We start from the raw sequence: 17,191 nt of genomic DNA on the forward strand, positions 1-17,191 counted from the left end.
GCATTGTGACCTGCTTGTCAGGCATTGGTCAGGGCTTAAATGCCCCAGGAGTGCATTGTGAGCTGCTTGTCAGGCATTGTTCAGGGCTTAAATGCCCCAGGAGTGCGTTGTGAGCTGCTTGTCAGGCATTGTTCAGGGCTTAAATGCCCCAGGAGTGCATTGTGAGCTGCTTGTCAGGCATTGGTCAGGGCTTAAATGCCCCAGGAGTGCATTGTGAGCTGCTTGTCAGGCATTGTTCAGGGCTTAAATGCCCCAGGAGTGCGTTGTGACCTGCTTGTCAGGCATTGTTCAGGGCTTAAATGCCCCAGGAGTGCATTGTGACTTGCTTGTCAGGCATTGTTCAGGGCTTAAATGCCCCAGGAGTGCATTGTGAGCTGCTTGTCAGGCATTGTTCAGGGCTTAAATGCCCCAGGAGTGCATTGTGAGCTGCTTGTCAGGCATTGTTCAGGGCTTAAATGCCCCAGGAGTGCATTGTGACCTGCTTGTCAGGCATTGTTCAGGGCTTAAATGCCCCAGGAGTGCATTGTGACCTGCTTGTCAGGCATTGGTCAGGGCTTAAATGCCCCAGGAGTGCATTGTGAGCTGCTTGTCAGGCATTGTTCAGGGCTTAAATGCCCCAGGAGTGCATTGTGAGCTGCTTGTCAGGCATTGTTCAGGGCTTAAATGCCCCAGGAGTGCATTGTGAGCTGCTTGTCAGGCATTGTTCAGGGCTTAAATGCCCCAGGAGTGCATTGTGAGCTGCTTGTCAGGCATTGTTCAGGGCTTAAATGCCCCAGGAGTGCGTTGTGACCTGCTTGTCAGGCATTGGTCAGGGCTTAAATGCCCCAGGAGTGCATTGTGAGCTGCTTGTCAGGCATTGGTCAGGGCTTAAATGCCCCAGGAGTGCATTGTGAGCTGCTTGTCAGGCATTGGTCAGGGCTTAAATGCCCCAGGAGTGCATTGTGAGCTGCTTGTCAGGCATTGTTCAGGGCTTAAATGCCCCAGGAGTGCATTGCAATCAATACAGCCACAGGGCTCCTTGATGAGGTGGTTAATCCTGCATGGTACAAATGAATGATGTGTGGTACTTTCAATTACCTCGTGGTCTCAAATTAAACAACGTTTGTTATGTAGTGATCATCAGATAAGTCTTGATCTCGACATAAGGGGATTTTTTTGTTGTTGTGTGTATTCATGTCCTCTCTGGACTTCCGTAGAAAGTTGCATTCAAACTCCGATAATAAATGTGTCGTCTGAACGGAAGATTTCCCATTAACTCACCTTGGAGAAACGAAGATCCTTCATGACATCGTCTACGATTCCCCTGCGTTGCAGAGCCCGGAGGAAGTCCTCCTCAGAGAGAGAGCTATGTCCAGGTTCCAGATCCTCTCTCACGGTCTCTGCCAACACATCCCGGATCTTCCCATGGATGTTCATCTGACAAAACACACGTTACTACTAGTCACAGGATCTTAGAACAGAATGGTTCAAGCCCCCACTCCTGGCTGTTCTCGATCAACGGCAACAGTGGAATAATTCAACAGTCTCTCTTTAACTAGAAGTGTTTCCCTGTGCATAGCTAGCTACAGTTGAAGTCGGAAGTTTACATATACCTTAGCCAAATACATTTAAACTCAGTTTTTCACAATTCCTGACATTTAATCCTCTGAAAAATTATCTGTTTTAGGTCAGCTAGGATCACCACTTTATTTTAAGAATGTGAAATGTCAGAATAATAGTAGAATGATTTATTTCAGCTTTTATTTCTTTCATCACATTCCCAGTGGGTCAGAAGTTTACATACACTCAATTAGTATTTGGTAGCATTGCCTTCAAATTGTTTAACTTGGGTCAAATGTTTCGGGTAGCCTTCCACAAGCTTTCCACAATAAGTTGGGTGCATTTTGGTCCATTCCTCCTGACAGAGCTGGTGTAACTGAGTCAGGTTTGTAGGCCTCCTTGCTCGCACATGCTTTTTCAGTTCTGCCCACAAATTTTCTATGGGATTGAGGTCAGGGCTTTGATGGCCACTCCAATACCTTGACTTTGTTGTCCTTAAGCCATTTTGCCACAACTTTGGAAGTATGCTTGGGGTCATTGTCCATTTGGAAGACACTTTTGCAACCAAGCTTTAACTTCCTGACTGATGTCTTGAGATGTTGCTTCAATATATCCACATCATTTTACTTCCTCATGATGCCATCTATTTTGTGAAGTGCACCAGTCCCTCCTGCAGCAAAGCACCCCCACAACATGATGCTGCCACCCCCGTGCTTCACGGTTGGGATGGTGTTCTTCGGGCTTGCAAGCATCCCTCTTTTTCCTCCAAACATAACGATGGTCATTATTGCCAAACAGTTCTATTTTGTTTCATCAGACCAGAGGACATTTCTCCAAAAAGTACGATCTTTGTCCCTATATGCAGTTGCAGACCGTAGTCTGGCTTTTTTACGCCGGTTTTGGAGCAGTGGCTTCTTCCTTGCTGAGCGGCCTTTCAGGTTATGTCGATATAGGACTCGTTTTACTGTGGATAGATACTTTTGTACCAATTTCCTCCAGCATCTTCACAAGGTCCTTTGCTGATGTTCTGGGATTGATTTGCACTTTTCGCACCAAAGTACGTTCATCTCTAGGAGACAGAACGCGTCTCCCTCCTGAGCGGTATGACGGCTGCGTGGTCCCATGGCGTTTATACTTGCGTACTATTGTTTGAGCGTGGTACCTTCAGGCATTTGGAAATTGCTCCCAAGGATGAACCAGACTTGTTGATGTCTACATTTTTGTTCTGAGGTCTTGGCTGATTTCTTTTGATTTTCCCATGATGTCAAGCAAAGAGGCACTGAGATTGAAGGTAGGCCTTGAAATACATCTACAGGTACACCTCCAATTGACTCAAATTATGTCAATTAGCCTATCAGAAGCTTCTAAAGCCATGACATACTTTTCTGGAATTTTCCAAGCTGTTTAAAGGCACAGTCAACTTAGTGTATGTAAACTTCTGACCCACTGGAATTGTGATACAGTGAATTATAAGTGAAATAATCTGTCTGTAAACAATTGTTGGAAAAATTACTTGTGTCATGTACAAAGTAGATGTCCTAACCGACTTGCCAAAACTATAGTTTGTTAACAAGAAATTTGTGGAGTGGCTGAAAAACGAGTTTCAATGACTCCAACTGTATGTCTATTCATGTTTTAGCTCGTGTTCTCTATCAGTAAGAGAAACGTCGAGGTACCAATTCCAAGTAGCTAGCGCCATTGTATTGAACACATAAGCTATCAGATTGGTCATGAACATGGATGTGTTTTGTTTAAATGCTTCGGTAGCTAGCTACCTTGATCAGATGGTTGTGTATGATCTGCTTTAGTTCAGATGCTTTCTCCGGTGGCAGAGACATCTCGGCAGACTTCCACCCGCGTTTCGCCTGTTTTACTAAATGAACACTACACTGTACGTGTGGTAAGAAGTGCTATATGTAAATGGCTTATTAGTTGTCTTATCTTATTTGCCTGAATAACACGAAGGATCGGAAAATCCATCTACAAAAACTTCAATCCCAGACCTCCACAACAATAACTGTCAGTTTAAACTGTGTGGCGGAAAAGGAAGCGGGGATGTGTCCTCCTCATTGCCTGAAGTGGTTAGTCTAATTAAAGTCTTAACTAAGGACAAAGCCATTCCATTAAATAACAATAATCACACCAAGTATTAGATAAAACCATCACTTTGAAGACTGAGTCTTGTTTAACGTGTATTTGCTATATTTTCATTAAATATTTTACATTTCTATAAATCGTCAGCGATAAACTACTCGGTTATAGAAGGACCCACAAGGACCAGTTTGTAGTTTGAGAACTGATTGTAGTTTTCTCAGATATACTTTTCAGGAGATGTGAAACGCTCATTGTGTAGCGTTGTCCATGCGTCGTCGACGTGCCGCGCCGTGCAACGCCCGTATAGGCAAAAACAACCGACTGAAAACGAAAGTCGAGGGGAGTGAATTCAGCGGAGGTGTTTCAGCAACTGATGAAAGTCGGACACTAATATGGTTTTTCGACATGGCGCTGTGGCCATTGTTGAGAAGTAAACATAGCTCCAACCCCCAATATCACACACTCACAAGCTGAAATCATGTGGGTACATTATACAATCAATCATTGAGAGAGCCTCATATATCACATTTATTTGTATTTCTTCACTGTACATGAATCGTGGCAAAGTTGGTCCCTTACAAAAATGTACCATGGTAGTACAATGAAATAAAAATACCATGGTAACGTTACTATCATGGTATTTTGCTGCCATGGTAGTGACCAAATGTATTTTTTTTTACATGTCATTAGCTACCATGGTAAAAATTAACCATGGTACTTCAATGAATAAAACACCATGGTGTTGTACTAGCGGCATGTAGTGAAACATGAAAGCATGGGAGTTGTATACAATGTATTATGATGGTCTGTGTCCCACCGTTTTTGGGGGTAAAGTGACCAAAAACGTAATAATTTATGGTGCTCACATAATGCAACATTGACTACTCGCTCTGCAATGGCAAAGCGTAGGCCTAGTACCCTATTAAACCCCTTTAACTCAGTGAAAACCCACAGCAGACAGGGTCTAGTAGTGTACCCTATTAAACCCCTTTAACTCAGTGAAAAACCCACAGCAGACAGGGTCTAGTAGTGTAGTGTACCCTATTAAACCCCTTCAACTCAGTGAAACCCACAGCAGACAGGGTCTAGTAGTGTACCCTATTAAACCCCTTTAACTCATAGTGAAAACCCCAGCAGACAGGGTCTAGTAGTGTACCCTATTAAACCCCTTTAACTCAGTGAAAAACCCACAGCAGACAGGGTCTAGTAGTGTAGTGTACCCTATTAAACCCCTTTAACTCAGTGAAACCCACAGCAGACAGGGTCTAGTAGTGTACCCTATTAAACCCCTTTAACTCATAGTGAAAAACCCCAGCAGACAGGGTCTAGTAGTGTAGTGTACCCTATTAAACCCCTTTAACTCAGTGAAAACCCACAGCAGACAGGGTCTAGTAGTGTACCCTATTAAACCCCTTTAACTCATAGTGAAAAACCCCAGCAGACAGGGTCTAGTAGTGTAGTGTACCCTATTAAACCCCTTTAACTCAGTGAAAACCCACAGCAGACAGGGTCTAGTAGTGTACCCTATTAAACCCCTTTAACTCATAGTGAAAAACCCCAGCAGACAGGGTCTAGTAGTGTAGTGTACCCTATTAAACCCCTTTAACTCAGTGAAAACCCACAGCAGACAGGGTCTAGTAGTGTACCCTATTAAACCCCTTTAACTCACAGTGTAAACCCCAGCAGACAGGGTCTAGTAGTGTACCCTATTAAACCCCTTTAACTCAGTGAAAACCCCAGCAGACAGGGACTAGTAGTGTACCCTATTAAACCCCTTTAACTCAGTGAAAAACCCCAGCAGACAGGGTCTAGTAGTGTAGTGTACCCTATTAAACCCCTTTAACTCATAGTGAAAACCCACAGCAGACAGGGTCTAGTAGTGTACCCTATTAAACCCCTTTAACTCAGTGAAAACCACAGCAGACAGGGTCTAGTAGTGTACCCTATTAAACCCCTTTAACTCCTAGTGAAAAACCCCAGCAGACAGGGTCTAGTAGTGTACCCTATTAAACCCCTTTAACTCAGTGAAAACCCACAGCAGACAGGGTCTAGTAGTGTACGCTATTAAACCCCTTTAACTCAGTGAAAACCCACAGCAGACAGGGTCTAGTAGTGTACCCTATTAAACCCCTTTAACTCAGTGAAAACCCACAGCAGACAGGGTCTAGTAGTGTACCCTATTAAACCCCTTTAACTCAGTGAAAAACCCCAGCAGACAGGGTCTAGTAGTGTAGTGTACCCTATTAAACCCCTTTAACTCAGTGAAAACCCACAGCAGACAGGGTCTAGTAGTGTAGTGTACCCTATTAAACCCCTTTAACTCAGTGAAAACCCCAGCAGACAGGGCCTAGTAGTGTACCCTATTAAACCCCTTTAACTCAGTGAAAACCCCAGCAGACAGGGTCTAGTAGTGTACCCTATTAAACCCCTTTAACTCAGTGAAAAACCCCAGCAGACAGGGTCTAGTAGTGTACCCTATTAAACCCCTTTAACTCAGTGAAAACCACAGCAGACATGGTCTAGTGTACCCTATTAAACCCCTTTAACTCAGTGAAAACTCCAGCAGACAGGGTCTAGTAGTGTACCCTATTAAACCCCTTTAACTCATAGTGAAAACCCACAGCAGACAGGGTCTAGTAGTGTACCCTATTAAACCCCTTTAACTCATAGTGAAAACCCCAGCAGACAGGGTCTAGTAGTGTAGTGTACCCTATTAAACCCCTTTAACTCAGTGAAAAACCCACAGCAGACAGGGTCTAGTAGTGTACCCTATTAAACCCCTTTAACTCAGTGAAAAACCCACAGCAGACAGGGTCTAGTAGTGTAGTGTACCCTATTAAACCCCTTTAACTCAGTGAAAACCCACAGCAGACAGGGTCTAGTAGTGTACCATATTAAACCCCTTTAACTCATAGTGTAAAACCCCAGCAGACAGGGTCTAGTACTGTAGTGTACCCTATTAAACCCCTTTAACTCAGTGAAAACCCCCAGCAGACAGGGTCTAGTAGTGTACCCTATTAAACCCCTTTAACTCAGTGAAAACCCCCAGCAGACAGGGTCTAGTAGTGTACCCTATTAAACCCCTTTAACTCATAGTGAAAACCCACAGCAGACAGGGTCTAGTAGTGTACCCTATTAAACCCCTTTAACTCATAGTGAAAACCCACAGCAGACAGGGTCTAGTAGTGTACCCTATTAAATCCCTTTAACTCATAGTGAAAACCCACAGCAGACATGGTCTAGTAGTGTACCCTATTAAACCCCTTTAACTCATAGTGAAAACCCACAGCAGACAGGGTCTAGTAGTGTACCCTATTAAACCCCTTTAACTCATAGTGAAAACCCACAGCAGACAGGGTCTAGTAGTGTACCCTATTAAACCCCTTTAACTCATAGTGAAAACCCACAGCAGACAGGGTCTAGTAGTGTACCCTATTAAATCCCTTTAACTCAGTGAAAACCCACAGCAGACATGGTCTAGTGTACCTTATTAAACCTTGGGACCTGAATAGGGTATGGTGAGAGGAATGAAGGGAGTCTGAAACCTTGAAGATTTAAAATAGTTTATCAGGTGCTTCTCTCTTCAACGCAGTTTTCAGTTTTCTCTCTCTTATTCAACTGACTTGGATACTCAATTCTAAATAGCCAACATACTCTAAACAATTTGTAAAAAAGTATACATCCTCATCTTATCTCATAGAGACATTTTCATTATATAATTCTCAACATATCCCTAAAAACAGCAAATTATGTGTTTCTGTTTACACTGTGTGAACGACCGTTCGTTGGTCCTGTTGCCATGACACCCCCAGGCTAGCTTGACTGGAGCTAACTTTAGCCGACGTTAGCTTCTATGCTAACATATTAATTAATTCAACTATCAAAACGTCAAAAAATATACCATTACACTCTGCTTCTTGGTGTTTCATACCATATGCTTTATAACTCGCTCACCCTGAAAACGTTTAAAATATGTTTGTTTATCTGGTGTTTGTCTCTCCGGTTGTCAGTTGTCTCTGTCATTCAGCTGACGAGGCAGGCTGGTGAGAGAGCCGCTGTAGAGAGAGAGAGTACCGGAAGAGACCACTAGAGAGACCGGCTCCCTCTGCCGGCCGAAACAAGCGCTACACCCCTGGACGATAAATACTGTAAATGATTAAAACATGCCAAAGATTAAGCTACCATATCTCTCACATTTCAGGTTGGCAACACAGGGAACCCAAACATGAGCAAAAAAACGATATCAATACATAAGTATGATCACTTTTTCTTTGACATTACAGACAAACTTGGATCAACAATAGTAGCCTGCATCTGACCTTATCAGAAACTTGCCCGTACTAGTATTTACATTTGACAACTTTTACTTCACTACATTCCTAAAGAAAATTAACTTTTTACTCCATACATTTTCCCTTGTTAGGAAAACGGTCCAATTCACACACACGTATCGAGAGAACACGTGGTCATCCCTACTGCCTCTGATCTAACAGACTCAAACACAAATGCATCTTCTGTAAATTATGTTGGAGTGTGCCCCTGGCTATCCGCAAATGTTAAAAACAAGAACATTTTGCCGTCTGCTTTGCTTAATATAAGGAATTTGAAATGATTTATATTTTTACTTTTTATATTTAAGTATATTTAAAACCAAATACTTTTAGATGTTTAATCAAGTAGCATTACTGGGTGACTTTACTTTTTACTTGAGTCATTTTCTATTCAGGTATCTTTACTTTAATCAAGTATTGGGGACTTTTGGGGACTTTTTCCGCAACTGGTCACTATAATGGCAACCAACCTCTTTTGACCTTGAGGTGTTTATTAATTTAATGCATTATACTGCCATTGTACTACAGTAATGCACAATTAATAAAGATGTTACCATATAATAAAAGTGGTAGTACCATTTCTAATAACTGTGCATTACTATGGTAGACTGTATAATGCAGTTTAAAACCACGGTACATTTCCATGATCCACATCTATACCATGGTAATATATAGGTACAATGGCAGCCCCATGGTAGTACCATCATAGGTTAATACCATGGTAATATATAGGTACAATGGCAGCCCCATGGTAGTACCATCATAGGCTAATACCATGGTAATATATAGGTACAATGGCAGCCCCATGGTAGTACCATCATAGGTTAATACCATGGTAATATATAGGTACAATGGCAGCACCATGGTAGTACCATCATAGGTTAATACCATGGTAATATATAGGTACAATGGCAGCCCCATGGTAGTACCATCATAGGTTAATACCATGGTAATATATAGGTACAATGGCAGCCCCATGGTAGTACCATCATAGGTTAATACCATGGTAATATATAGGTACAATGGCAGCCCCATGGTAGTACCATCATAGGTTAATACCATGGTAATATATAGGTACAATGGCAGCACCATGGTAGTACCATCATAGGTTAATACCATGGTAATATATAGGTACAATGGCAGCCCCATGGTAGTACCATCATAGGTTAATACCATGGTAATATATAGGTACAATGGCAGCCCCATGGTAGTACCATCATAGGTTAATACCATGGTAATATATAGGTACAATGGCAGCACCATGGTAGTACCATCATAGGTTAATACCATGGTAATATATAGGTACAATGGCAGCCCCATGGTAGTACCATCATAGGTTAATACCATGGTAATATATAGGTACAATGGCAGCCCCATGGTAGTACCATCATAGGTTAATACCATGGTAATATATAGGTACAATGGCAGCCCCATGGTAGTACCATCATAGGTTAATACCATGGTAATATATAGGTACAATGGCAGCACCATGGTAGTACCATCATAGGCTAATACCATGGTAATATATAGGTACAATGGCAGCCCCATGGTAGTACCATCATAGGTTAATACCATGGTAATATATAGGTACAATGGCAGCACCATGGTAGTACCATCATAGGCTAATACCATGGTAATATATAGGTACAATGGCAGCCCCATGGTAGTACCATCATAGGTTAATACCATGGTAATATATAGGTACAATGGCAGCCCCATGGTAGTACCATCATAGGTTAATACCATGGTAATATATAGGTACAATGGCAGCACCATGGTAGTACCATCATAGGCTAATACCATGGTAATATATAGGTACAATGGCAGCACCATGGTAGTACCATCATAGGTTAATACCATGGTAATATATAGGTACAATGGCAGCCCCATGGTAGTACCATCATAGGTTAATACCATGGTAATATATAGGTACAATGGCAGCACCATGGTAGTACCATCATAGGTTAATACCATGGTAATATATAGGTACAATGGCAGCCCCATGGTAGTACCATCATAGGCTAATACCATGGTAATATATAGGTACAATGGCAGCACCATGGTAGTACCATCATAGGCTAATACCATGGTAATATATAGGTACAATGGCAGCCCCATGGTAGTACCATCATAGGCTAATACCATGGTAATATATAGGTACAATGGCAGCACCATGGTAGTACCATCATAGGCTAATACCATGGTAATATATAGGTACAATGGCAGCCCCATGGTAGTACCATCATAGGTTAATACCATGGTAATATATAGGTACAATGGCAGCCCCATGGTAGTACCATCATAGGCTAATACCATGGTAATATATAGGTACAATGGCAGCCCCATGGTAGTACCATCATAGGTTAATACCATGGTAATATATAGGTACAATGGCAGCCCCATGGTAGTACCATCATAGGCTAATACCATGGTAATATATAGGTACAATGGCAGCCCCATGGTAGTACCATCATAGGTTAATACCATGGTAATATATAGGTACAATGGCAGCCCCATGGTAGTACCATCATAGGCTAATACCATGGTAATATATAGGTACAATGGCAGCCCCATGGTAGTACCATCATAGGTTAATACCATGGTAATATATAGGTACAATGGCAGCCCCATGGTAGTACCATCATAGGTTAATACCATGGTAATATATAGGTACAATGGCAGCCCCATGGTAGTACCATCATAGGTTAATACCATGGTAATATATAGGTACAATGGCAGCCCCATGGTAGTACCATCATAGGCTAATACCATGGTAATATATAGGTACAATGGCAGCCCCATGGTAGTACCATCATAGGTTAATACCATGGTAATATATAGGTACAATGGCAGCCCCATGGTAGTACCATCATAGGCTAATACCATGGTAATATATAGGTACAATGGCAGCCCCATGGTAGTACCATCATAGGTTAATACCATGGTAATATATAGGTACAATGGCAGCCCCATGGTAGTACCATCATAGGTTAATACCATGGTAATATATAGGTACAATGGCAGCCCCATGGTAGTACCATCATAGGTTAATACCATGGTAATATATATATAATGGCAGCCCCATGGTAGTACCATCATAGGTTAAAACCATGGTAATATATAGGTACAATGGCAGCCCCATGGTAGTACCATCATAGGTTAATACCATGGTAATATATAGGTACAATGGCAGCCCCATGGTAGTACCATCATAGGTTAATACCATGGTAATATATAGGTACAATGGCAGCCCCATGGTAGTACCATCATAGGTTAATACCATGGTAATATATAGGTACAATGGCAGCCCCATGGTAGTACCATCATAGGTTAATACCATGGTAATATATATATAATGGCAGCCCCATGGTAGTACCATCATAGGTTAATACCATGGTAATATATAGGTACAATGGCAGCACCATGGTAGTACCATCGTAGGCTAATACCATGGAAATATTTATATATAATGGCAGCACCATGGTAGTACCATCGTAGGCTAATACCATGGAAATATTTATATATAATGGCAGCACCATGGTAGTACCATCATAGGCTAATACCATGGTAATATTTATATATAATGGCAGCACCATGGTAGTACCATCATAGGTTAATACCATGGTAATATTTATATATAATGGCAGCACCATGGTAGTACCATCATAGGCTAATACCATGGTAATATTTATATATAATGGCAGCACCATGGTAGTACCATCATAGGCTAATACCATGGTAATATTTATATATAATGGCAGCACCATGGTAGTACCATCATAGGCTAATACCATGGTAATATATAGGTACAATGGCAGCACCATGGTAGTACCATCATAGGTTAATACCATGGTAATATATAGGTACAATGGCAGCACCATGGTAGTACCATCATAGGCTAATACCATGGTGATATTTATATATAATGGCAGCACCATGGTAGTACCATCATAGGCTAATACCATGGTAATATTTATATATAATGGCAGCACCATGGTAGTACCATCATAGGTTAATACCTTGGTAATATGTAGGTACAACGGCAGCACCATGGTAGTACCATCATAGGCTAATACCATGGTCATATTTATATATAATGGCAGCCCCATGGTAGTACCATCATAGGCTAATACCATGGTAATATGTAGGTACAATGGCAGCACCATGGTAGTACCATCATATTTCAAGGCTAAAACCATGGTACTGTTGGAATTGGCTAAACTTTGATCATTGAGGTAGTAAATGAATGATAGGAAATGAAAGAGACTGGGTGTCATGTTAGAAGTGACTGGTTCTCTGAAGAGACTGGGTGTCATGTTAGAAGTGAATGGTTCTCTGGAGACTGGGTGTCATGTTAGAAGTGAATGGTTCTCTGAACAGACTGGGTGTCATGTTAGAAGTGACTGGTTCTCTGGAGAGACTGGGTATCATGTTAGAAGGTAATGGTTCTCTGGAGAGACTGGTGTGTCATGTTAGAAGTGAATGGTTCTCTGAAGAAACTGGGTATCATGTTAGAAGTGACTGGTTCTCTGAACAGACTGGGTGTCATGTTAGAAGTGACTGGTTCTCTGGAGAGACTGGGTATCATGTTAGAAGGTAATGGTTCTCTGGAGACTGGGTGTCATGTTAGAAGTGAATGGTTCTCTGAAGAAACTGGGTGTCATGTTAGAAGTGAATGGTTCTCTGAAGAGACTGGTGTGTCATGTTAGAAGTGAATGGTTCTCTGAAGAGACTGGGTGTCATGTTAGAAGTGAATGGTTCTCTGAAGAGACTGGGTATCATGTTAGAAGGTAATGGTTCTCTGAAGAGACTGGGTGTCATGTTAGAAGTGAATGGTTCTCTGGAGAGACTGGGTATCATGTTAGAAGGCAATGGTTTTCTGAAGAGACTGGGTGTCATGTTAGAAGGTAATGGTTTTCTGAAGAGACTGGGTATCATGTTAGAAGGTAATGGTTTTCTGAAGAGACTGGGTATCATGTTAGAAGGTAATGGTTTTCTGAAGAGACTGGGTGTCATGTTAGAAGTGAATGGTTCTCAGAAGAGACTGGGTATCATGTTAGAAGTGAATGGTTCTCAGAAGAGACTGGGTATCATGTTAGAAGGTAATGGTTCTCTGAAGAGACTGGGTATCATGTTAGAAGGTAATGGTTCTCTGAAGAGACTGGGTATCATGTTAGAAGGTAATGGTTCTCTGAAGAGACTGGTGTGTCATGTTAGAAGTGAATGGTTCTCTGAAGAGACTGGGTGTCATGTTAGAAGTGAATGGTTCTCTGAAGAGACTGGGTATCATGTTAGAAGGTAATGGTTCTCTGAAGAGACTGGGTATCATGTTAGAAGTGAATGGTTCTCTGAAGAGACTGGGTGTCATGTTAGAAGGTAATGGTTCTCTGAGGAGACTGGGTGTCATGTTAGAAGGTAATGGTTCTCTGAAGAGACTGGGTATCATGTTAGAAGTGAATGGTTCTCTGGAGAGACTGGGTATCATGTTAGAAGTGAATGGTTCTCTGGAGAGACTGGGTATCATGTTAGAAGGTAATGGTTCTCTGAAGAGACTGGGTATCATGTTAGAAGTGAATGGTTCTCTGAGGAGACTGGGTGTCATGTTAGAAGGTAATGGTTCTCTGGAGAGACTGGGTGTCATGTTAGAAGTGAATGGTTCTCTGAGGAGACTGGGTATCATGTTAGAAGGTAATGGTTCTCTGAAGAGACTGGGTGTTATGTTAGAAGGTAATGGTTCTCAGAAGAGACTGGGTGTCATGTTAGAAGTGAATGGTTCTCTGAACAGACTGGGTGTCATGTTAGAAGTGAATGGTTCTCTGGAGAGACTGGGTATCATGTTAGAAGGTAATGGTTCTCTGGAGACTGGGTGTCATGTTAGAAGTGAATGGTTCTCTGAAGAGACTGGGTGTCATGTTAGAAGGTAATGGTTCTCTGAAGAGACTGGGTGTCATGTTAGAAGTGAATGGTTCTCTGAAGAGACTGGGTGTCATGTTAGAAGGTAATGGTTCTCTGAGGAGACTGGGTGTCATGTTAGAAGGTAATGGTTCTCTGAAGAGACTGGGTATCATGTTAGAAGTGAATGGTTCTCTGGAGAGACTGGGTATCATGTTAGAAGTGAATGGTTCTCTGGAGAGACTGGGTATCATGTTAGAAGGTAATGGTTCTCTGAAGAGACTGGGTATCATGTTAGAAGTGAATGGTTCTCTGAGGAGACTGGGTGTCATGTTAGAAGGTAATGGTTCTCTGGAGAGACTGGGTGTCATGTTAGAAGTGAATGGTTCTCTGAGGAGACTGGGTATCATGTTAGAAGGTAATGGTTCTCTGAAGAGACTGGGTGTTATGTTAGAAGGTAATGGTTCTCAGAAGAGACTGGGTGTCATGTTAGAAGTGAATGGTTCTCTGAACAGACTGGGTGTCATGTTAGAAGTGAATGGTTCTCTGGAGAGACTGGGTATCATGTTAGAAGGTAATGGTTCTCTGGAGACTGGGTGTCATGTTAGAAGTGAATGGTTCTCTGGAGAAAGACAGAGGGCTTCGGGATGTGTTGTGGGGGGGGTGAGAGGAGAGCAACGAGTGAAACAGGGGAGACAGATGGACATCTGTGGATTAGAGGAAGGAGGGGTTGAGGTCTTGGAGGTGAGGACAGATTCTCTTAAGGCAGTAATTAATGTTTGTTATCCTGTTACCCTCTTCATTAGCTTCCTGTGGAGCCATACACTGTAAAGGAGGAGGAATGTCTTTAGTAGGATGTATATAAACTGTGAAGATATACATGTTTTGCTGTCTGATTACAGCTGTACAGAACCTTTGGGAAGGATTAAACTTGGTTAAAGCTTCTCTAGTGTCCGTGAGTTATTTACTCTGAAATATAAGAACCTAACAGTACAGTTCCATGATTCAGACTACACCATGGTATCAGTGAAAGCACCACGGTACATTTCCATGATTCAGACTATACCATGGTATCAGTGAAAGCACCACGGTACATTTCCATGATTCAGACTATACCATGGTATCAGTGAAAGCACCACGGTACATCTCCATGATTCAGACTATACCATGGTATCAGTGAAAGCACCACTGTACATTTCCATGATTCAGACTATACCATGGTATCAGTGAAAGCACCACGGTACATTTCCATGATTCAGACTATACCATGGTATCAGTGAAAGCACCACGGTACATCTCCATGATTCAGACTATACCATGGTATCAGTGAAAGCACCACGGTACATCTCCATGATTCAGACTATACCATGGTATCAGTGAAAGCACCACTGTACATTTCCATGATTCAGACTATACCATGGTATCAGTGAAAGCACCACGGTACATCTCCATGATTCAGACTATACCATGGTATCAGTGAAAGCACCACGGTACATTTCTGTAAGGGGTTCCTGTTTCAGTCATGTCTTTCAGTCACATTCGCATGGGTCATACAAAAAAAAAAACTTAAATGATTGGTTGATGACAGATCCTCCCACAATGCAGGCGATGGCTGCAGGATGAAGTTTCTGAAGAGCAACTGCAGGAATTCTGCAGTCAAAACTCCATGACCTTTAAAATCACATGCTTTTTTTGGTCAATTTCATACATTTGACATGTAGGCAGCAAGTCACGACAGTGATCTGCTGGAACGCTTCCAGTGGGAGTCGATTGGACGCTAGGCTCAAAAAGCTCAAACATTAGCATTGAATTTCATGGAGAAGTACAACATTAGAAATCTTTAATAATTAACTTATTCTATGTAATATCGTTTAGCTTTAGAATAGTCACATTATGTTGGATACTATCGATGAAAACAGGCAGGTTTCTCCACTATTGCTGCCAGGTCTAGAATTTCCCAGCAGCATCATAATGCTCCCTAAAGAAATCCATGAATTTCCCAGGAGCATTATAATGCTCCCTAAAGAAATCCATGAATTTCCCAGCAGCATCATAATGCTCCCTGAAGAAATCCATGAATTTCCCAGCAGCATCATAATGCTCCCTGAAGAAATCCATGAATTTCCCAGCAGCATTATAATGCTCCCTAAAGAAATCCATGAATTTCCCAGCAGCATTATAATGCTCCCTGAAGAAATCCATGAATTTCCCAGCAGCATCATAATGCTCCCTGAAGAAATCCATGAATTTCCCAGCAGCATCATAATGCTCCCTGAAGAAATCCATGAATTTCCCAGCAGCATCATAATGCTCCCTGAAGAAATCCATGAATTTCCCAGCAGCATCATAATGCTCCCTGAAGAAATCCATGAATTTCCCAGCAGCATCATAATGCCCCCTGAAGAAATCCTTGGCTTGCAGCTAAACTGTCCGTTGTGCCCTTTTGGGAGGAATATAATAATTATAATTCCCCCGTGCTACGAAGCACCTCACACTCACATGGCTCTGTCAGATATCTCAATTCTTATTAGTCAATGTTCGTCATGTGATCAGGTCCTTTTCACAGGCATCTCAGCACCGAAGTAGGCTACAAGTGAAGCCGGATGTCGGGGATGCAACGGCGCCCGTCATTCTTATCCAATTCCAAGGTGCATATTGAGGATGTTCAAGTCATTTCCATATTTCCTTGCCGTCAGCCAACCAGATCAGTAGGCCTAAGGAACAGCGAAAGCACTAGCCTATGTGAACATTACTATCCCCCGAAGTACAAAAGTTCACCTATTCTATTGGTCATCTTGTCCTTCTCTGCGAGAAATACATTTTCTAAAAACAGACTCTGGTGCAGGTTTGGAAGCGTCAGATCACAAATTAATACAACCACTGTACATAAAATAAAATTAAAAGCATTGAGGCTGATGCAAAAGAATCAGAATGTTTAGCTTAAAATGTTGATCAACTATTAGGGTATTGCTTCACATTATAAAAACACAGCAATGCCCACGAGGCAGGAGGCTAGATGCCCACGAGGCAGGAGGCTAGATGCCCACGAGGCAGGAGGCTAGATGCCCACGAGGCAGGAGGCTTGATGCCCACGAGGCAGGAGGCTAGATGCCCACGAGGCAGGAGGCTAGATGCCCACGAGGCAGGAGGCTTGATGCCCACGAGGCAGGAGGCTAGATGCCCACGAGGCAGGAGGCTTGATGCCCACGAGGCAGGAGGCTAGATGCCCATGAGGCAGGAGGCTAGATGCCCACGAGGCAGGAGGCTAGATGCCCACGAGGCAGGAGGCTAGATGCCCACGAGGCATGAGGCTAGATGCCCACAAGGCAGGAGGC

General features: G+C 42.4%; 1 protein-coding gene across 1 annotated transcript in view; it reads right to left on the bottom strand.

The window, feature by feature from the left end:
* Positions 1-3,598, bottom strand: part of LOC129843506 (centrosomal protein of 76 kDa-like) — a 61,439-nt gene extending 57,841 nt beyond the window's left edge. The window contains exons 1-2 of the mRNA XM_055912263.1: positions 3,315-3,598; positions 1,261-1,416 (exon numbers count right to left, since the gene is read on the bottom strand). Coding sequence (XP_055768238.1) covers positions 1,261-1,416; positions 3,315-3,377 — 219 coding nt within the window. The 5' untranslated portion in view covers positions 3,378-3,598. The remainder of the gene's footprint in view (positions 1-1,260; positions 1,417-3,314) is intronic.
* Between the last annotated feature and the right edge of the window lie 13,593 nt (positions 3,599-17,191).

This window comes from Salvelinus fontinalis, unplaced genomic scaffold, assembly GCF_029448725.1.
Source record: "Salvelinus fontinalis isolate EN_2023a unplaced genomic scaffold, ASM2944872v1 scaffold_0150, whole genome shotgun sequence".
Classification (NCBI taxonomy): Eukaryota; Metazoa; Chordata; class Actinopteri; order Salmoniformes; family Salmonidae; genus Salvelinus; species Salvelinus fontinalis.